Source organism: Leptosomus discolor, chromosome 2 (genome assembly GCF_034619465.1).
Source record: "Leptosomus discolor isolate bLepDis1 chromosome 2, bLepDis1.hap2, whole genome shotgun sequence".
Taxonomy (NCBI): Eukaryota; Metazoa; Chordata; class Aves; order Leptosomiformes; family Leptosomidae; genus Leptosomus; species Leptosomus discolor.
The window spans coordinates 27,750,541-27,773,579 of NC_141392.1; the positions used below are offsets into that span (position 1 = coordinate 27,750,541).

The window sequence follows — 23,039 nt, forward strand, 5'->3', positions numbered from 1 at the left end:
GGCTTAATAAATTATAGTTTATATGAAAAGAAAGAGAACTCAGAACTATGACTGGTAAAGGGTGCTGCCTCTCTGGATTGAATACAAACTTGCCCTTGAGCTACAGCTATTGAAACATATATATTCTGAATATAGATATCTTTTTTCAGTGGGTTAGACCAAAAGATAGCATTCAGTATTCCCTAATTACAGCAGAGATACAGTGATGGAAGCATCTAAAACCTTTTGTTCCATCTATGCAGTAAGAAAAATCCTTTTAATATTGTCTAAGTAGAGTGTGCCTTTACCCATTTGAAAAATAGATTCTCGTGATTTACTTGTATATTTTCATATTAACAAATGACAACAACGAATTGCAGGCAAAAGCAAGTGTATCCTTGAGCATTTATCCTTGGGGAAAACTATGTACAATACGTCCATCACTTACGCCTACAAATTACCACCCCACTTGGCTGTAACAAATTATGCCCTATAATAATGAAAACAGTCTGGTGAATACTTCTCACATATCCGTATTTGAACGCCAACTGATATTGGAAAATTCTCTATCGGGAAAAGGCACTTTTTTTTTTTCCAAGACAGAGGTATGCGCAAAACCTCTAAGTCTTCATGTATCTGAGTGTGTTCATAGGAAGAAGAGCTCTCTGAAAAAATTAGTATGCTACAAATATGACTTCTTTGAACATAACAATTACCAGAAAACTGAAACAGAAACACTACATGCAGACGGAAGAAAAACGTATTCTTCAGGCTGACTTGCCAACTGGACTTCTGAACAAAGACAGAGTTTTAAACTACAGGTAACAAAATAAAAAGTAGTTCTTAAGGTGGCCTCAAGCTCAAAACAACAAGCAGAACTCTCAAAAGCCATTTGGCAGAGTAGAAACAATACAAAAAATTAAAATGTAAAGTAAAACTCCTTCCTGGGGCCTCTTTGCTCAACACTGCTTTGAACAGGTTAAGGACTGTTTTCCATACCCTTTTATAGCATGAAACCTTACATACGGAAGGTAAAAAGAAACCAGAAGCAAATAAAGTTAAATGTTATCTAGTCTTAATTTTTTCTTCAGGTTGGATTTGTGGTGCTATAGCTGTTGAACAGAACAAAACTCTAAACAGAAGATGACCTGGAAAACAACTAGGTTGCAATTGTTCTCAGACAAACTTCGGATGTAGGACCTGTCAAGAAATGACAGGATTCTGATTTCTATTGCTGCTGTTTATTTTGATTTAAAATTCCTTCTCTGTGTCTAATAGCATATTGCAAAAGATAACAAATTTGATTTGAGTGCCTTCTTTGGGCAGGATGAGGTACAAGAGTATTCCGCTTTTGCAGGTATCCAAAATGTGACATTCCTTTTTTCCTTTTGGAGTCTTCGAAATACGAGAATTCTGGATTCCTCTATGCTTTTCCCAATATTTCTTATGATTCAGTTTGGTCTTGTGACCACTGCTGAAAACTGAATTCCAACCGTCCTTACTGTAGGCCCTCTCTAAAAACTAATATCCATTCAATTGCTTGTGCTGGAAAAAAACAAGTAGCTGTGAGGTAAGCAGAATAAGTGATGTAATTATAAAATAAAAACACATCAACAACAGTAATTTAAATAACAGATTAAAAGGAATAATGTAGTTGATTTAAGACAACGATGTGCAAATGATTTCATTATCAGTTTAGTATCTATAGGCTGCAATTGTTCTCACCTTGACTCAGAGTATTAGGACACTGAGAAAAATTTAATATAATGGTCCCATTCAGAGTGATCTTTTCTTGAAATCTTCTTACCTTACCCTGCCTCCACAGAAGAATGTCAGAAAATTTCATGTTAAAGCAGTAACATAAATTATTTGTCATTGCAATATAGCTATTCATTCCTACACAATTATTACAGTATCCAGAATGCCAATCAGATTAAAAATAAGCTTTTCCCAAAATGGACAGGTAACATTTATTTTTATTTTATAAGAAGTAAAATGTTCTTTACTCTCCAAGTACCATTAACAACCTGCCCATTCTAACTTGCTCCACTGTGTTTTTTAAGAAGTGAAACCTACTGCTGAGATTCAGTACTATCAACACTCACTCAATCCAAAATTACCTTTGCGTCCAGGAATTGATGTAAGCAAATATCTTGAGGGCATGTTCCTTTCTGAGCTGCAACCCATCAGCACCTTCAACGTCTGATACTAAAGAAAACAAAACCGAACATATTAGTAGCAAAAAAACCCAGTGCAATTGCTCTATTTTTATTAGAAATTATCTTTGATAGCATGAAAAAAAAAAAGTAAATATATTTTCATGTTGGAAACTGAACTCCTCAATCAAATCTACATATTTTTTGCTTAGTAAACAGAGGTAAGGTTTAGATGCAACTAACTTAAAAAGGGAAACTGCACAGTATTCTTGAATACTGCTGTGAAAATCAGTGATTGAGAACACCCCCCTCTTCTAATCCTTTTATGAAATAGTCTTCATAAACTTCAGTGGCAACTACTCATTAATGTGTACTTTCAAATACGAACCTTCTTCAACAATTTTAATCATTAACCAGGCACTTTTTTTTGCCCCCAAATTTCAGAAGTCTGCATTTTGAGATGACCACGAGACCCTAACTTCCTTTTCCTGATCAGATAAAGATGGGGGAAAAAAAAAAACAAAACAAAACAAAACCCAAACCCATCAACACAACAAAACTATCAAGATAAGAACAATGCACAGTGTATGCATAAAGCTATTTATAGACTAGCTAAGTTGAGGATTATTACTTTTAAACATAAACATGTCTATATTGATATTTAACCATAATGAATCACTAATAGGCAAAAAGATAAACGCTTACCACATTTATTACAGCCGGAAACCAGAACAGTTATGTACTGAATTCAAAACCCAAATATTTCAATGAGGTATCATCAGATGCCACACTTCCATCTAAAAAAATACTTATGCAATCTAAACCAAACATCAGTAGCAATTCACATCTCCACTTGCACATCAACTGATTATATATTAGCACACTGGATTCTGTCTACTGGCCACACTCCTTTCCCCAACTATCAATGCACACAACTCATTTCCTCCTTGTGCTAAACCTCCATACACATCTACAATTACCCAATTGCTACACAAATTGAGAACGTCAGTGTTCAAGCTGATCATTTTACTTAAAACAAAAATTATTCATTTGCACATTTCACATGAAATTTCAAGTATTACACGCCCATAAACCTACTTCACAAGCCAGCTTTGTGGGAAAGGCTCTCTAACAGAAACAAGCTCTTCAGAATGCCTACCTCAACCTCTTTTCCAGACTCAATCTTGCCAGATCCTACGTGATGTATCAATACAAGTTTCCAAAAACTAAAGCTAAAGAAAGTCTGCTGGCACAGATCATAAAGTAAAGTTCAGAAGAATAACAGAGAATAGTTGCACAAAACAAATACTTACGATTTCTTTGAAATAAGGACATTACATATGCACATATATACATATTTTCATATATATATATACACACACAAATAGAAAAATACACAAAAAGCAGTCTCCCAGTAGAATACTATTAAACTTTAAAAATCACTTTTCTGTCTCACTCCTAGAAGGCTTTAAAGATCCCTACATAACACTGGACAAAGTACAAAACTGACAAGCAGACTAAAAGACAGGTATTACTTGATTATACTTTTTATTTTAAACACCATAAATTACCATGACACATGACCCTCTTAAGGCCAAAGCACAGCGCTGAAGAAAACAACTCCGCCAAACAATTCAGGTCAAGCTTACCACAAAAGACAGATCCTTAACTATAGATAGTATCTAAAAAAAAGACTCGCCCAGCACAAAAGGCTCATAAAACCTTAGTTTTACAAATTTTGTGAGCATTGTTTCATTAAGATGAATTCCTTAAAAGTTGACAGTAATTTAGTAGCAACAAACCTAATTCTAACTTGTAGGATCTTACATACACATTTATACATTCATAAAACTTCCTTCATACCCACATCACCCTACTCAAACACACACTCTTAACAAGTAGGACAGTAACTCCTAACTTCCAGGGCAGCCTTTTCACTGCAATAGTTTGAAACGCTTCCAAATTTCCCTCTATGAGATTAAGAAAAACTCAAGAACTGAAAGTAAACTGGTCCCTAAAAAACTACAATTGCCACGTAAACAGTACAGAATGTAGAAGTTATGGAAATACTGAAGCTTATGCTCCAGGTCAAAAAAATTGGAAGGTATATGCACTAGTTGGAGAAACCTGTTATTTTGCTGTTTATGCATTCGACATCTCACAAGCAGACCAACTTCAACTGCTCTTTTTTACTAATCATTGCTAATTAATACAGTGGCTACATACATTATTTTCCTTTTGTTTTCTGTACCTAGAAAGAATACTGTTCTTGTTGTTGAAAATATTTAGGAAGCTCAAAACAGGAGCAACCACACTGAGGCTGCAGTTTTCCACTGAGTTGGTCTAAGTCTGTGCCACTACCAAAAGGGGTACTACACACGTGACAGGGCTTCTCCTACTGGACCTTAGTTGAAGCTCTCTCTTTTGCTCCTTAGCAGAAATGGTATTTTTCAGCTCAGACAATTTATGTCCTCATAACCAAAACTTAAATCTTAGGCTTTCAGGTTCCTGCTTTATTCTGGATATCAACTTTGTGGATGCTCTTGATTTACAGCACCTCTCTTTAGGGATACACGCAGCTTGAAGTACAGCAACAATTGGTTATGGAGCCTTTCTAGCATTTTTTGAACTGAAAAAAGCACAGACAGTAAAGCGATAGAAAGAACCACACTCATTATCACTCCTGTGCATTTGTTGATTTCAGGCAGTTCTGTAAGGATTCCCTTGCTGCACTTGATTTCACTTCTAACTGATGATGTGTCTGTCTCTCTCCTTTCAAACACATTTTCTTCTATCCTGAACAGCCCGTAGTTAAAACAGACTCATTCACTTGTAAATAAAGCACGTCCTTTTATTCTCTCCCATATTCAAGCATCCTTCATGCCTTATATCCTCCTTAATCTGCTGTCTCCGCAGTCTCCCACACCTCCAGTGTTTCAAACCCAGCAGTAACAATCATGTCAAACTTTTTCAAAAACTTTTCCTGTAACAAGCCCCCTTCTTGCAAATTGGTTTGGTGGGCAAGACTTTCCCCTAGTTTCACACCTAAGGCACTGACTCCCACAGGATGCTCAAAGGCACACTTGTGTGCTCTGGGAGCATCTGAATCACGCCAAAGCGGCAGCTTGTGTGCTCTCATCAGTAAGAACTGATAATACGTGCTCCAGAGCTTTACAGCCAGCTGCTCCATGATCTATTAGTATCTCTCTCAGCAGTGGCACTCCAATCCTAGGCTCAGCTCCTTCGCCCCATCTCCAGCAGCTGCTTTCTCCAGACACTCACAAACTGGCAATGCGTAGAGATAGATGCCTTCCCTAATTTACTCCTGAGCTCTCTGGGCTCAACTCTTCTCCTTCCTTAAGTTTGCTCCAGTAAATTTTTCTTCTCAGTTAAAGCCCCTTAGAACTTCTCAACCTCTAGTCCTTCCTTTTCCCTCTTACTTTCTATGCACACAAACACCTTCGCCCTGCACTAGATCCAATTTCAAAATCAACATAACCCAGTTCGAGTCCACACTATTAACAGCATCTGTAGCCATGCATTTCCACAACCATTAGCACTCCTGCAGGAACCCAGAGAGCCAGACGGTAACTGAGCAAATCCAACTTACCAATCTGAAAACTATCTACCTTTTTGTTGGCTTTGGAAGTCACTGAGTACTCAGGGTGGCAGCTATGTAAGCAGGGAGAGCTGGGAAGGAAAGTGTGAGGAGCATGAGGCTGAGAAAAACAAACACCTTTGTAGTGACTGCAGACATAAACTTGCCCCACCCCATCTAGCGTAACTTCACCCTAATACTGCTCATTTATAGGCAAAGAAATTGAACATGCGGTTACTATTAAAGTATGGCAAAAACAGAACGCTGAAGGCTTTAACCAGACCCATCCAAGACAGACTAGTATGCAGATAAATTCCAGATAAACATATTCTACAAATACGGTGTAGGAAATGGGTTCTTTTTGCACACTTGCAACGTCTCATTCTACTGAGTTTTTACAACAAGATGGTTTAGAGATCTTTTTGTCACAGTAACACCATACAAGAAAGAGCTGAGCTGCTTAACTGACCTAAAGTAATAATAATTAATTGCTTGACTTCAACATCTTCTAGTGTATAAGTTTTCAGATGTTCTTTTTAAAAAAAAACCCAGACATACTTAAAATATAATTGTTTATTCAAGTAGCTGATGAGAAGCCAAAACAAATGATGGTCAGAGTAAAAATTTAAAACATTTCAGAAAAAAAGAAAACTTCCTTGCTATTTTCCCAGTCTCCCATCTTACTTGGCTAGCTTTAAATGAAAACTTGGGTGATCCACCTAATCTTCCAGAAGAGGGTGATTTGCCAGAAGTGTATTATAGTACTAGAAACAACACTATCTCCCAAGCTGAGAAAACAAATACTACAGTAAAGCTACTAAACCAAGAAAATTACAGAATATGAGAAAAATATAAATCAAGTACAAAGAAGGAGGCAATATCATTTCAGCTGTGAAGAAATGAAGCCCAGATCATAAGTGCATTTTTAGTAAGAACTTCAGAGCTAGAGGAACAGACTGTAATTAGACCTCAAGGACAACTATCATTCTAGACTTGTGAGGAATATCTTATATCCAAAGGTCACTTATCACACTAAGTACAAAATCAAATGGCAAGTAAAAACAATAATTTTTAAAAGTATACTTTCTCTACTTTCAGAAACCTAACATAATAGAAGTAAACAATAGAAAACTTCTATATATATAACAATGATTTCTACATATTCAAAACTGTAAGGAGGTACAGTTGCAGACAGATTCTGCTCCCTCCTCCTCCTCCCTCAAACCTCATCTGATATCAGCTTCTCATGGGAAAGATCACTTTCAAAATGGACATTAATCTCAGAAATTGTTCCTCGATACAGACTAAATAGAGGAAACAAGACCCATGCACTAAACAAAACAGTATTGGGGACAATAATACCAACCCTGAAAGAAATATATACATAATCATCCGTATAAGTACCATTGTTCACACAGAGAACAAGCACATTAATTTTTTTATGCATTGAGATGTTTTCTGTTATTTGTAGTGGGGTTCTTTTTACGACCAATAGGAAGTAAGATGATAGCCAGAGTTTAATGTCTCCCATTCCCTTTCTACTTTCATCTATTAGAATTACTCCTTTTTTATTATAAAGAATTCATGATTGCCTTAGATGCATTCACCAGCGTTCTTCCAGACCTTTACAAAGCCATCTTATACAAGTACCTAAAATGACAGTGTCAACTTGAAAGTTCAATGGCAAACTGTCCAAGCTTCCCTACAACTCTTCAGCGAGGAAAAAAAGTCTGCCTTCCACTCCTCAGTCTCGATAAAACAAAAGCACCCCAGAATGCTGATTAGATACACATAACCAGAGTGTGCTGAAACATAATTGTAGAACGTACTATCAAATAAAAAAAGGCAAGTTAATCCTTCAATATTAGAAACATTGTTCAAATGCCACGTTAACGTAGAAAAAAAATCAGATCTGTAACCCAAAATACTGTAGTAATAAAATTCTGTAACTGTACAGTTAAGGTGCTTCTGAGTACCTTTATGCCATCTTCACGACACTGAGCTGTCAACATCCACCCCCTTCATACCACTACAGCACAGCATTACGGATAACGATACCCACTTCCATCCCACAATACACCTGAATTCATTTCAAGTCTAAACCAAACTCTAAATTTCTTATATTTATAAATATTCCAACTTGGTAAATTTACTGCTTTCCTGCAAGCTTCTGATTACAAACAAAGTATATAGAGATTACAAAGCAAATATTACAGAGACAACATAATAGCTTAAAGACAGGAATTAGCAACCCTTTTAAAGTCTCATTGCCTTAGAAAAACAAACTGTGATCACATTACTGGCCTCTGCAGACATTTAAACTTTTGAACATAAATGCAATTTCAAGAAATCTGACAAAGGTTTACAAGCCTAAACACTACCGTGTTCTTATGAACGGAAATACAGAAGCTACTCAAAAGAGCAAGGAAAAAGCAGTTACAACTGGTCCCCCAAATATCCCCAAATCAGTCATCTGCTGGTTATTCAGCACCTGCATAATTCCTCATAGCCACCACGAGATCACAAGTGCCTGAAGAATTTTATTTTAATTCAGTACTCCCATCTGTAGTATAGGTACACCAGAATAGCACAAGCCATGGTATATTCATCAGACAGACCGAACTTGTAAGATACAACTTCACCAGAACAAGGCAAATCAGCTGATCTTAGGTACTTGCTATCTTTATACATCCCCCTGTTTCTCTGCAAACACCAAGCTCTCCCTTCAAATCTCCTGCTCTTCACTTAATACACACTTAACTGCAATACGCTAAGGCAGTCTGGAGCAAAACAGCAGCAGCTGACAGTGAAAAGCTGTATGAAAGTTAAGAATTGTCATTTTTCAAAAGTGATGCCATCATGAAGTTTTCAGTGTGCTAGGTCATAATTGCTCTGGGTTAAAATGCCCCCTTTAGAATGGCCATAGACATCTACCTAAGCCAAAAACCATCTTTGTTAAGAGATCCTAGGACTTTCACCTTCCTGAAGAGAACATGTCACAGCAACTGCTTCCAAGGAGAACAGTTCCACATGAAATTATTTTAAATGCAGTCAAATCTCAATTATCAGCTGCTAATTTACCCAGAACACTGGAGTAAGTCACAACTACCCAGATGAATTATAATCTAAATAAACTCTTAGATATACCATCTCAAACACAAAACATAACTGTGCTGCTTCATCAACCAGTTCAGGTCCAGAAGCAGCACTGCGACTTTCAGACAAAGCAAAGCCTAAGTCATTGTGCCACGTCAATTAGCCACACAACTAGCCACAGTTCAAAATTCACAAATACTCAATCCATGCAGCACTATCTAGCCATAGAAATTGGATCTGGACTAGAAGGGAATATGAAATACACAAATCGGGCTGGGTTATGCCAATGGTGGGAGAACAAGCAGTATCGTACCCAGCAAGGAGAGGCATTGATACAGAGAAGTATAAGACTACCATCACTTGAGACACAGAATGAGCTTGCATCAGTTAAATACTGCATAACGCAGACAGGGCTTTTTCAATCAAACACCTGTAGGAAATGGTGCAAGATCAGCTTGTGGATTATCTGGCTGTAAAGGGAATACAATGGGCCAAACTGCATGTTGCTCCAGCTTTGCTGGCCCAAGATGACCACCAGGAGTCTCAGTATGGTCCTTTTCAACTCCCCAGCTTCTGAAAGGGCTTACTGGCCCCAGCACTGCACAGCAGGAATATACAAAGCCTGCACAAGACCAGTGTGATGTCCAGGCTGTTGCATTTCCATGGAAGCCTGAGTGAGGGAAGAGGCAGCCTGGCAGTACAGCACGGATGAGCCTGGGCCCAGCAGGGTTTATCAGCTCTTGTTCAACGTTAGTCCTGTCAGACAGAAGGTGTCTATGAAAAGATCTATGGTATCTTTGCACTGTATCTCCTAATGCTTGTGTTATCTTGGGATTTTCAGCAGGAAAGATACTGCAGCCATCCTCTGGCCCAGGGAAAGGCAAGTTACATATTACGAAGGAAAAAACCCTTAAAGCAATTTCAAAGCATTTGTGCCACTCACTAGAGTTTCTTAAAAAAAAAAAATAAAAGCAGTAGTCTTACTTCAGAGTCCCATTATAACTCAATATTGTAAATTGTCTTGGACTCCAAGACAAAATATCACAATTCTGAGAAGATTGTTTTCATCTCTATATTACAGTTGTTATAGTTCTTTTAATAATAATAAAAGAATAATCAGCTCAATTTAAGTAGTATTTCCATACAGTCAAGCCTGTTTGACATCACCAAAATGTATACTAGATGCAGAGAGTCAGGCTGCCCATCATAACATTTTGACAACAGCCCCTACAAGTTTCTTATGGAAACAGTTCAGGATTGGACAAGCACTGCATAAAACCAGAATTTCCTAGCGTATTAGGAATTTCCTAACTAATTAGCCCAAGATAAATTTCAAAGCTAGGGCTGACACTGTCAATGCTGAAACTACTGCTCTGATAAAGGACTGATTACCTTCAGTTTAAAATAGAGTACTTGCATTCTTTCATTTTAACAACATATTAGCTTTGAAAATAATGTATCGCTACTTGACTGGCTCTGGTTTTGAATGATTTTTCTTACTCCAGCTCTGAGCTTTTTAAAAATACTACTTTAAGGTGAAACCATAGAACTCAAAGTTTATCAAACTAGTTTATAAGTAGAACAAAGATTTAATTGCATGAACAAGGTTCCAAAAGCTAAAGAGGTTTTCCATTAGTCTTAATTAAAAGTAGCACAGAATGCAAAAATTAAAATACGTACTCCAGGAAGCATTTTATTTTCAAGAGAGAATCTTGCAAATTAGTTCAGCTGTACTACTTGGCACACTGTGAATCAGTTACAGAAAACAACAGCTTTTCCCCCACAACCAGAAAGAAAAGGCCCACGACTGAGCCACCACAGCCAGTAAGAAGCAACAAATTACCAGTAGATGTATAACGAAAGCACCTAATGACTGTGCTCCAGGTTTTAGGGACAAAATCTGTGAGAGGCAAATATGATTAATTTATTTCTTACAAAGTATATTTGTAACTGCCTGAACAAGGAGATAACATAGACAAACGAGCAGTGGGCCCTTATTCTAAATGGTGCTTCAGATAGTTCGTTGAAAGCCCAAGAAGAGCTTGCTGAGCATTTCAACTCCAAGGCATTATTTGTTTTCATCAACACAGACACAAGCAATCTTCATTCAAAAAGGAGATTCTGAGACTATTGAGAAAGGATAGGCAATCAGCTAAGTTGCAGTCTCTCTCAACTTTCAAATATATGCTCAAATTTTGCACTCACTTCTGCTAGATACCCTGTATTTAATAATTCACTGAAACACATGGTGTATTCTGCAATTTATGGGCTAAAGCATAATTATATAATTTTTTTTCTGAAGGCTAGTAGACTGAAAGAAATAAGAGATGGCTGAAGGCAATCTCTATGGTCTATACAAGTATCTCCAAGACTGCAGTTAAGTTTCATGACAAGCACCCCCCCAATCAGAAAACATATTTACAGATGTCATTTTGATATAATCAACATTTTGCAAGGCACGTATTAGCAAGTGCACGTGGGTCAATATCCGTAACTATGGCTAAACAGAATGTACGAAGCCAACTCACTTTGGAAAGATTCAAATTGGCACTGTTGTTCAGACTTAGTGAATTTCCAAGATAGTGATGAAAATTGATCTCAAATCTGACCAAGTTGATCAGATTTATCTACTCTAAATATTACATCAACAGATAAAGCAGACACTTATGAATTCAAATATTTCATGGTAAAAGTTTAACTCCAAAGATTAAGAAAAAAAGTAGCTCAGAAAAAAACACAAAAGCAATAAACTCTAGTTCAACCATAAGTAAACTAGCAATAGTGTATTCTTAACTGTGAAAGAAGTCAGAAACTGGCCACATGCAGCAGAGAATTCACTGCATTGACCATCCTTAAACGAATCAAAAGCATTTACTTTTACCAGCCTTTTGAGCTCACACTCCCCATGCTATCCTATACTAGTTCCAAGAAGGAAAAATAAAGTTATTCAGACTCTTGCATCAACTGACGACTGCTAGCCTAGAACGTAATTCAACCATACACCCCGTCCAAAACACCAGGTGACTGAAAGGGGTGGCATAAGCTGTACTATGTAAGCTTACAGGCAGACCATTTCCCGAAGTCCCCAGTAGATTTTGATATTCTGGCCCTTCTACAGTTGCCCTCCCTTGCAAATACACCATTGTCTATTCCCAGCACTGTTCAAGCTTCTACAAGCAGAAAGAATGTAGAAGAGAAAGGACCATCAGTTTTGTTCACGCCCAGAATGAAAACTGATCACTAGATATGCAAAATGCATAGACTACCGGCAGAAGTCAACTCTGAAAAATACTCATTTTTCGGTTCCCCCCACCCCCCTCATACACTTAAAAAAATAATTTCACCATTGGTGAAAACAATTTGGTTTGTATTGTAACAAATTATGAAGAATTTAATAGTTACATGTCACACTAATAAACATGCAACTGACCACTTCCTGAAAATGAAATTAAGCTCTCACACTAATACCATGTAATTTGCACACTTCTTGTACCCATGATTTCTTACAGAGGAACATGTAAGAGGCTAACAGACTATGTTCTCAAGAAAAATCCACTTGCAGCTTAAAAAGTGGGACTTCTAGTCTTGTAAGTGGAGAGAAATATTTCACATTTTGAAGGCACTGTTTACACAAAATAAGAAATTAAAATTGATGCACTTCTATAGCTGGAAGAAGGAAAAAAATAATCCAATTTTTTCAAGGCTTGCAGAAAGCTTGCAGAAAGTAATTCTTCATGAACCTACCAAAAAGCAACTAGAAGAAAGCTCAGCTATTAAGGAATCTATACAGTACTTAAGAGCAGCATATATAGTAAGCCTTCTGGCTAACATATTTAAAGAGTACAGAGCTCTGCTTTGCTTTAGTTTTCATCCTGAACTTTTCCCTCTTTCTGTATACAATTACATAGATTAAAAACTGTCAAGTGGAAATCAATTGATAAAATGGTCCAATGAATTAGAGGCTTCTTCCATTCTGTGTGAAAAGAGGCAAAAAAAGCTTTGCCACTCACTTTCTAGATGGGAACTGATGATCTGCATGGATGCAGATCTAGAAATCATGCCTCAATTGTCATGTGGTTTTGAAGTCTTATTTACAGATCTTCTACAAATCAGCTACATAAAGGTCAACACCCAAAGATGCTTTTTCCACAAGGACTTTTTCTGACAAGCTTCAACATCTTCAACCAGTTGTTCCAGCACTAAATCTCCCAGAGGAGTTCTACAGATATGCCTATAGCTATAATGCATCTGCACCAGATTTTCTCAAGTTCACCTTTTACCATACATGCCAGATCTGGAAAATTCCAAAAGTAAACCACTGTAAAACTACAAATAAGCTGGGTATTTTTATCAAGTGTTAAGACCATCACAGAGATCCTCACACTTCTATGTCCATGTTTAGCATTCAGATTACAAATCAAGGAAAGGAAGAAAGTGAAAAGAATGGCTTCTCACCTCTTCACAGATTAGATTCTAGAAACTGACAATTTGCTACACAAAATGAAAAAAGAAATTATCCCAACATATGCTTAAACAACAGAAATTAAATGGCCACAACTACGTTTAATTGCAGCATGCTATTAGTACAAGCAGCATTGAGTAATCATCACAACCACCTGCTCCTGAAGATGGTGAGATTATTTTTCACATTGTCCCAGCATCCTGACAACTACATATACATAGCTTAGTCTGCAAAACCCATTACTTATTGGCTACCTGAGCTAGTGAAACTAACAAATGAGCTACATTAAAAAAAGAATTAAAAAACCCACCAATATAAAAGCCATTCTATACAGAGAATCTTTCTCTCCCTCACTAAGAAACTCTCTTCTGTGCAGTGGGAGACTTAACAGGACTTGTTAGACGCACCAAGACACCAATGTAGCACTGCCATCATCCAAAGGCAACTCCTGACTCTGATATTTCTCATTGTTTCTGAATCAGACCTGAACAGTCATCAAGAGAATATTGGGAGGGTGAGGGGTGGGAGATCTATTATGGAAGCCTGTTAAAGGAAACCCTAATATGAAGGCCCAGAACTGTACATTCAGCAACACTGATGAATTAAACAGGGTGGAGGATAGAGGGAAGAGCAGAAAGAGAATATGGCAAGCAACACAAACTGAAAAATGGAAAAACTCATGAGCACAGAAAAATAACAACTTTGAAAGCTAACAACAGAGTTTCAAGAAAGATGAGACACAGGATAGAGTATGAATATTATCAAGTATTTAGATGAAGCTAAATGCTCAAAGAAGAAAATTCAATAAATAAAAGGAACCAAGAAGTAAACATTGTTTTCCCCTTTCAACCTCTAAAATGCCAAATCTCAGGCTGCTCATCACTTGTCCACAGAACATGATTCCAGGAAGCCAGATCTGCTTTTCTGACTCAATGTTACTTGAACACAGGAAGACAGAAGCAAACTGCAGTGACACAGAGAAATCAAAGTAACAAGGAATTAAAAGCCACAAAGTGAAGTCAGTATTAAAGAAGAAATATTAACATGGAAGAAAAACAAGCAAAAAGGAATTCTACAAAGTAAAAAAAAGGGCGAGTCCCATAGTCCCCTGAAGCCATGCAAGTCTCTCCGTGGAAGACAAAACCATTGGTACTCCAAAAGCCAAGGCATCACCCCCGAGGCAGGCAGAGGGAAATAGGGCCAGTGTCTGCTCTCCAAGGTACTGCCCCTCCAACCAGAGCTCGACTTTTCCAGCCCAAGCATCCATCCTCTTACCAACAACGCCCCATTACGCTCCCCATCATGCCCCAGATCACCCGAGCATCTAAGGACAATTAAAACAGCTAGTCTCTCCCAAGGCTTGACACTGACAACATCCAGGCTAACCTAAAACACATCATCCTGGACATGTCTCAGGAATTGCTTGGGATTTCCATAGCCTGAAAACTAGCCTTAAAGAGGAAAAGCCATACAGCACCAAAAGGTAAGAAAAAAAAGGTCTAACGGGAACTTTTCCTACACAAAAAAAGAGATGACTTCAAGTTCTACACTAGTCAAACATCTTTCAAAAAAAAAAAAAAATCAAATAAAGAAAGGGATCTTTTTCTTTCTTTCTTTCTTGACAGTCCTTGAAGTTACTCACATAACTAAGCAGGAATATAACTGCAGAGTTAGAGTCTGTGCAGGCCCCTTACTAGGAAGGCTGAGAACATCTGCAGCATAAAATTTGAGAATCTCTACTACAAGTAAAGGAATTAATTTCCTTAATATTACATGTGGTAAGAAATGTAAGGATGTTTGCTCCCATGGCTTTCTTAAGCTTTAAGGATAATGTAACAAGTATTTATCCAACAGAAGATTTCCCTATATACAAAGAGAAAGATCTCAGTAAATACACATCAATGGTCCATAACTCACAACAAAACTTAGCAGAATAGGATTTACGTAACTAATCTTCAGCATCAGTGACCAAGCAGCTTGAGCAATGAGAAAGAACCACTCTTCAGGAGCCTGAATAGAAAAAGTTTCAGGACAAAATCTTTTTTGATCACATCAAATACCATGAACCAAAATCATGGTACAGAACAAAAGCTGAAATATCTTTCTAAAAATAAAAGCTTTTTAGCTATTGAAGTCATAGAGTTTTTCCTTCAACTGCTTTACAATTACAAACAAGTTAAAACAACTTTATCTTACTGTTACCTTCCCTTTTCCTTTTGAAAGTTCACAAATAGAAAGGATACAAGTCCCTCCAATTTTTTTTTTTTCTTCTGGTTACTCCAATTCATTTGGAGTAGCACTTCACCACTGTCCATGATAATCACAATTTGGCAATACTGCTATAAACGAAAAGTTATTTTCATTTTCCTTTAAGTCTGGCTGCTCATCCCCTTAAAAAGGGTCAAAGGCAAAAGTAAACATGAAACAATTACTGAATTTAAGTATAAACAATTGAGCTTCTTCAACAGGAGACAGTAAAGATTTAGGTTAGTGCAATAAAGCTGGACAGTTATCCCAATAACTCCTCCATAGAGTCTCCAAAGAGGTTCGGAACATGGAAATATCACGTAAGTGGAAAGAAAACATGAATCTTTAAAAAAAGCACCATACAACAGAAGCAACCGTTCCACAGTTTTGCACAAGAGGAATCGTCAAACAGTCAAAAGAAACACTAGATCTGCACAAAACACTAGCGGAAGACCACTGAGCAAGTTAGTGACAAGCAGGTCTTGTAGACCAAGTGATGTTAATTATGCAATATTTGTAATAATCTTATCATAATAGATACTCAATATCTACAATAATTCATGAATATTCACAGCATAAAATATTCATCCTCTCCAGATCCCAAAGAGCCAACTGACTGCTGCAATGTTTTAGAATACTTCAATTTCTCACCTACCTCAAGGTAAACATAGCCTCACTCAACCTCCAAGTCTACTCTTTGTAGATCCTAAATGCCAGAATTACGTGACAAGAAATCAAGTTAAGCATCTTCAGCATCCAAACTCAGGGCTATCCTGAAGCTATTCAAACAGTAAAAATACTCCAGCATCTTAAGTGTTTTACGGACCTGATCACACTGGGAGGAGTTCTGCAGGCCAGCTGACAGTGATAACGGACAGAAAATGACAATACCAGTCTATATCCATCTCCTGTGCTTGAGTAAACCGTGTGGGCTTCGCTTTGTTTTGAGTTTTTAAGTTTTACTAAAGGTCTAAAAGAAAACAACAAGAAAAACAGCCTGCGAGGCTGTGCCATAGAATAATACCTAGAAGCCTCTATCCATCAATGTGAACTGATTCCATAAAGTTTCAGAGCTGCTAGGGGAAAAGAAACGGACTAAAGGGGCAACCACTGAAGAAAGTGAAGCAGAACACTGGGAAGAAAAACTTAGTTCCCAGAAAGCAAGAACAGGGAATAACCTAGGCCTAAGAAAGTTACCTAAAACCGCAACTACCACTGTATAATAAAACCTATTTTTCCATGTTGTAATTTTTTTCCTTACTTTTATAAAAACCAAACCAAACAACAAGAACAAAACAAATCTAAACCAAAATCACCTACAGAGTTTTAAGTCAACATACATCAACACCAGTTCCACTCCCAAAGAGAAGCCTCTCAGGCAACCAAGCCCAGTCAGGCTCTCTGGGACATGCCACAGCCAGGACTACAATCACAGATTACTCAGGATCAGTCTGAGAACCAGACTTCCACTTTAAGCTAAGAGGCACTCCCAGGCACACATCGACAATCTTACGCTCAACAAACACTTATCATGGAAAATCACGTACTCCATACTTTCAAGGGAAGCCTGTGCAAGTGTCCAGTGATAGCATGGTTCTATCATATTCAAAGTAGCTCAAAGTATTGCCATGGCTTCAGGTGTGACAGAGCGACCCGCAAAACTGTGGTATAAAAGACACGAGACAGAAAAATTAATGTTTAATGTTCTATTTCTGTGTTCTTCCAGCTTGCTTCAGGGTTGAGACTATCTGGATACCTGCACAGTGCCTAGAAAACAGAACTATCCTGATCAGGGCCTTGGACAGCACAGTAATGTAAATATTACTACAGAAAAATGAAACTCAATATAACCTCTCCTTGACTGACAAGAACTGGCATCCAAAGAAACCAAGGAATGTACAGCGTGTCAATATCAGGGTTCACTCTGGGATACAGAATGCTGTAAATTAATTAACATAAAAGCATATAATGTCCTCTATGCATTTTTCCTGTCAAAAGCATGTACACTTAAATGAGCCCCCCATAACTGATGCCATGAGAATCTGTTTGTAAATAAGTGCCCCTATTTTAAAAAGTAAACAATTGTGTCTTCCTTTTTTTTTTTCCCTTCTATTTAAGGCTACTAAAAATTTTTATGATGTGGAAGATTAATTCAGAAATCAGACTGACTTTTTATAGATTTTACTCCTATTAAACTCCTGCCTGGGAAAACCTTAGTGATGCTAACATACCTAGAGCACTCAATGTGAAATTAAGATTGTTTACTCTGAAACACAGATTGTCTTGCAACACAAAAAGTGCTTTAAAGTCTGAACATTTCATAGAAGAATTTGTGTTTTACCGAGTTCCTGGGTCAAATCATAACTTGAAACTACTACTACTTCTCAGGAAATAACTTTAAGACCAGGGATACTGGGCTTCATACTTAGACCAAATGCTGAGGATAAGGATGCTGCAAGATGGGAAAGAAAAAACCAAAACAAAACTCTAAAACAAACAACATTGCTGCTTCTGTCCACAAAACATTGCCCGCTTCTCATGCTTAACCACCGCAATGAAGCTTTGTGTTAAATGCATATAATGCATACATAGGGACCTTCAGCCAAAAAAAGTTTTTCAAACTGCAGGTTTCCAGTTCCACAAGATCTCAGTCGGCCCTTACAAGTGCCGCAAACGCAGGCCCATCGACTACCTGCTACAAAATCAAGCCCAAGGACCTGGAGTCTTGTAATAAGCTCTAGCAAGACATAACCCTGGACCTACACAAAGGTCACTGCTAGACAAAAGCTCCAGCTCTGTACATTGTTGTGGCATGTGGATTAATATTGTAGCAGTTTACAGTGGGACTATTATGCTTATAATAAAAATATCCCTGGCTGTTTGCAAATTGTTAAATTCCATCCTTCTGTCATCTGTAAGTTGGTAAATTCTTCTGAAGAAAACCAAAGCTTCCCACGTGTTCTTTTCAAAACAAAACATTAAGAGTTGTTAAGTCAATTCACTTTCTAAGTGACCTGCTGTACAATTGATACCAAATAATTATTTTGTAAACATTAGCGTAAATGAAGACAAAGGGCAGTATGTGTTCCATGTAAAAATGTTTAGTTTAGCAAGAAATTTCTAAAACAAACTAGATTATGTTTCCTGGACCTCTTTCAAAACACAGTTTCAGTAGTTTCAGTGAAGAGGCGATCCCAAATGCTCAGCGGGCAGAAAAGGAAACTGCTGGCAGTCTCTGGCTCACACATTTTGGGCATGACCTCATTCTTTACTATCACTTTTCATTTTTGCTGCTGTGTTTTAAAAACCAAGGCTTGACATTATTTTTGTACATTACCTTTCATTATTACTTAAAAATGCAAAGAACACAACTTGAAGTTGCAAAAGCATAACTGCCTTACAACTCATTTTCAAACAGTGAGAAGGTAGGTGGCACACACAATGCACCATCATATATATGCCTTCATATCCAAACATACACACAGAATAGTCATGTTTCTTTAAAGTGCGCTTCTTTCTCTGAGCAGAAGGTCAAACCTAACATTATCTGACCAGCATTTTTAGAAGTTAACTATATAGCAATAGTAGTGCAGAATCTCCCTAATAAATTTTACTCAAAAAGTCACGTTTGCTTTTCATAAACAGCAGGTTTATATGTTAAATTATACAGAACCATTAAGTTATCCATACCCTAATTACATATTTAAAAAAAAAAAATCAAACTGTTAAAGTGATTTAAGATACTGCTTCATCTATAAGGGAATATCTAGCTGCTTAAGTCCCAATTACCTTAAAATGGTCCTCAGAATAAATTCATACTGGAATTTCAGAGACTTCTTGAAATAACAAATTTAATGTTACAACTTTTTTCTATTTGATCAAACCAATCTTGATCAAGATTAAAAAATGATTATTTGTCAATCCATCAAAACCAAGCGAAGTTACCTCTTCCAACAAACATTGTCATCAGTACACCATTGATAGTTTAGTCTTATTTTGAACCTACTGTTTAAATATACATACAGTCTATAATACCAACACATTCCCCACCTCTCCAGGTGAGAAACATAAGATAGGCATGCTAAATTAAGTAAACATCACAACACTTATTCAAAACAAGATATTAGAATTACAAGCTTAGCCAAACTTGGCAACAATTTTAACAACCCAACAGTTTTCCAATGTTAACCTTTTAATCTGATTTATTCCAGCCTCTGGGCTCTACTGAAAGTCAGTTTTACACATACATTTCACTTTTCCAAATAAAACACTGGCCATCACTGAATACGATATTTCCCCAGCAAGAAAGAGGCCAACATTCAACTACCACAGTATCTACTCATATCTCTCAGGGAAGAGCAAACAGTATATGCAATTTGGCCTCACAAGAGTTAAGAAAACTACCCAAATCCTGTGCTAGGAAGCATTCTGTGCTTCACTTTATTGGAACACTGTTTGCCTCTAAGCAAACCGCAGTGTGCGGCCAGGAAAATGTTCAAGATTTGAGATAGCTGAACTTCCCACTAATCACAAACTTCAGCTGCTAAGTTCGTTAAATTCCTCAGCATCTTTACAAATCATGTTTTTTAGTCTTTGTTCATGAAGCAATGCAAGGGACAAGCCTCTGAAAAGCTGGGAAGGTAGCTTGCCTGCCACGGAGAACTGAGAGCAGGTTCCAAGGGATACACGAGGCCTACTGCATAGGAGTAAAGGGGATTTCGTGCCCAAAATGAAGACCGATTTCAGCGGTACCGGGGGCGGGGGGAATACCTGCTGTATTAACCCTCTGACCCTCCCGGCTGTTTAGGTAACACCTGTAAAGAGGAAACTTCGGAAGGAAACAAGAGACCACCCCTGAATCGAAACACCCGGCAGCTCCTTCCCCCCCACACGCCAGCCCGGCCCTCGCAAAGCTGAGACAGGCTCCTCTAGGCGCCGATTCCCTCCCAGCCGAGCGGTCGCTTCGGAAAAATAGGTACCCGAAAACCACCTCCACAGCGTCCCTTCCCCCCCACCTCCACAGCACCCCGCGGACAGGCAAGGGGGAGGGGGGGAGGCAGGATCACTCAGAGCCGCCTTGTCTGCTGCTTAAAAGGGACCCAGCCCAGGCCCGGCCTCCAGCTGCTCAGCAGCCACCGGAGCAGCTCCCAGGCACCTCCTCAGCCGAGCGAGGAGCCAGCTAGGCCCCGCTGCGGCTTCCCCGGGATGCAGGGCGAAGAGCGGGCTCCTCACGCCAACGGCAGGGTCGCGTCCCCGCCCGGCCCCACACGCAGACACCCGGGGGGCAGGCGGGAAAGGGGAAAAGCGGGGGGGGGGGGGGGGGGGGCTCTACGAAAGGCCCGGCGGGGACGGCCCCTCGGCGCACCCTCCCCAGGCCTCAAGTCGCCCGGCCCCGCTACGGAGAGGAGGAAAGGGGGAAGGAAGCCGCAGAGCAGGGCAGGCTCTCCCTCTATGGCCACCCCGCAGAGAGAGAGGTAACCCCGCGCCGAGGAGGCCCGACCCAGGCGGCAAGCAAGGAAAGGCAAGGGGTGGAGGGGGGGTAAGGAAGGAGATGAAGCAGGGTTATAACCCAGCCCGTGTAGAGGAGGGTACGTGGGGTCCCGGCCCGGGGCGAGGAGTGTTGGGGGGAGGGTAGCGGGGGAGGGCGGCCGCACTTACTCTCATTTAACACCTCCAGCAGCTCGGCGCAGCTCTCACACATTGTTCATTAACAGCAGCAGCCGCCGCCGCCGCCTCCTCCCGACCATTGATTGATCCACTCGGTGCTGCTGATTGATGATTGATGGGGGCCGGGGCGGGGGTCAGTCGGGGGGGTGGGGGGGGAGGGGAAGGAGGGGGCGGGAAGGAATAGGAAGAGAAGGGGGGGGGAAGAGGCAGGGGCCGGTCTGGGATCCGGGGGAGGGGGGGATGGGGCGGCTGATCAATGCAAATGAGCCTGTGGCGGCGGCGGTAGCAGCGGCGACGGGGAGGAGAAGCCGAGTCACTCACTGGCTCCTAGTGACTCCACGCGCCGCCATTTTGCTGAGGGGGAAGGAGGAGGAGGGGACGGGAGCGAGGGGGGACAGGGCGCTCGGGCTCAGCTCGGCTGTTTCCGACCAGGCAGGAGGCGAAGGCGGCCGAGTCCCTCCTCCCTTTCCTTTCGCCCCGCCTTCCCACTCCGGGCCGAGCGGCGGGCTGGCGAGCGGGGAGGAGGAGGAAGGGGGCGGGCCGGCAGCAGGGGCCAGGAGGGTAAAATGGCGGCTGCGGTGATTGCGGCTCCGCGCGCGCCCGGGGTAGGGCGGGAAGCGCCTTTCCCTGCCCTCTTCCCGCCTCCCGCGAGGGGGAATCTCCTCCAATAACGCGCACACGCTGCTGTGACAGGGGCAGAGGAGCGGCCTCTCCTGCTTAAAGCGAGCGGCGGAGGACTGCCTCTGCCCGGTGCCCTGGAGCCCAGCTGCCGCCGTGCCTCGTTCGGCTCTTCCCGGGCTGCCGGAGGATGACTCCCACTGAGCAGGCCGCAGGTTTTGAGCGCTGCCCGGTTACTCCGTCCTCTTGCTACAATACACGTTGGCAGCGCTGGAGCTGAGCAGGGTGGTCTGGCCCTTTGGGACCTCCAGCCTGAAGGGAGCGCTTCGCACACGGCGCCGAGCTCCAGCCGGCGCCTTACGGGCACGCCGCCTAGTGAGGAAGCTGCCCGGTTCTAAGCGGGTTTTCAGGTCTGTCGGTGGCTACTGCCGTGTTCCGCTGGCGGGCTGCGCGACGGAAGAGTCGTCGGCCATGTCCTTCCCGCCCAGCGCCGGCTGAGGAGAGCCGGAGCCGGGCCGGGCACGTCTGGGCAGTTCCTGCCCCAGCCTCCAAAAACAAACGCTTGAAGTACTACAGTAGCGTTTTACGCAAATAATTACATGTTTTTTACCTCGTAGAGTTTTCGACCCTGTTTTTCTTGTGGGTTTTGTTTTTTTTTTTTTACCCCTTATACCGTGATTTATTCCGCATAAAAAGGACTAGTGGCAAGTACAGCTGGAAATACCGCATTTTCATGAAAAGACACAGTCTACTACTTAAAAAATAAACGAAGGAACTTCATGTGAAGTTACGTGATTTATGCTGATTACAACTACCACTCGAGTGAAATCTGCCTCAGGCAGGTTTTGAACAATATTTCAGACCCCTAAAAGACAAGTTTTCCATACAAGAACTCCCCTTTTTTTTGCCATCCATTAATCTCGCACACTCACATGCTCCCTTGCCCAGGCACATGTAATTGGAATATAGATCACATGATAGATCTTTGCTGCTTTTCCTTCCCAAAGCAGGAACTTCTCTAGTATCGTGTAGTGTTTTTTATTTCTGTAGTAAGTTAGTGTATTATCCTGGATGCTTCCAGTTTACTTATATGTAGGATTAAGGAAACAAATCTATTAATAGCCGCAATGCAGATGCAATATAGTTTAGTAGAAAGTAAAATAAATAAAAATTACCAAATTAGGGGGGAAAAAAATGGAGATATGTTTAGATTTCC

At 40.1% G+C, this 23,039-nt stretch overlaps 1 protein-coding gene across 1 annotated transcript in view; it reads right to left on the reverse strand.

Annotated features, from left to right (window-relative positions):
* The window catches only part of USP34 (ubiquitin specific peptidase 34), a 135,354-nt gene extending 114,115 nt beyond the window's left edge, over positions 1-21,239 (reverse strand). The window contains exons 1-2 of the mRNA XM_086460384.1: positions 21,197-21,239; positions 2,100-2,187 (exon numbers count right to left, since the gene is read on the reverse strand). Coding sequence (XP_086316510.1) covers positions 2,100-2,187; positions 21,197-21,239 — 131 coding nt within the window. The remainder of the gene's footprint in view (positions 1-2,099; positions 2,188-21,196) is intronic.
* Between the last annotated feature and the right edge of the window lie 1,800 nt (positions 21,240-23,039).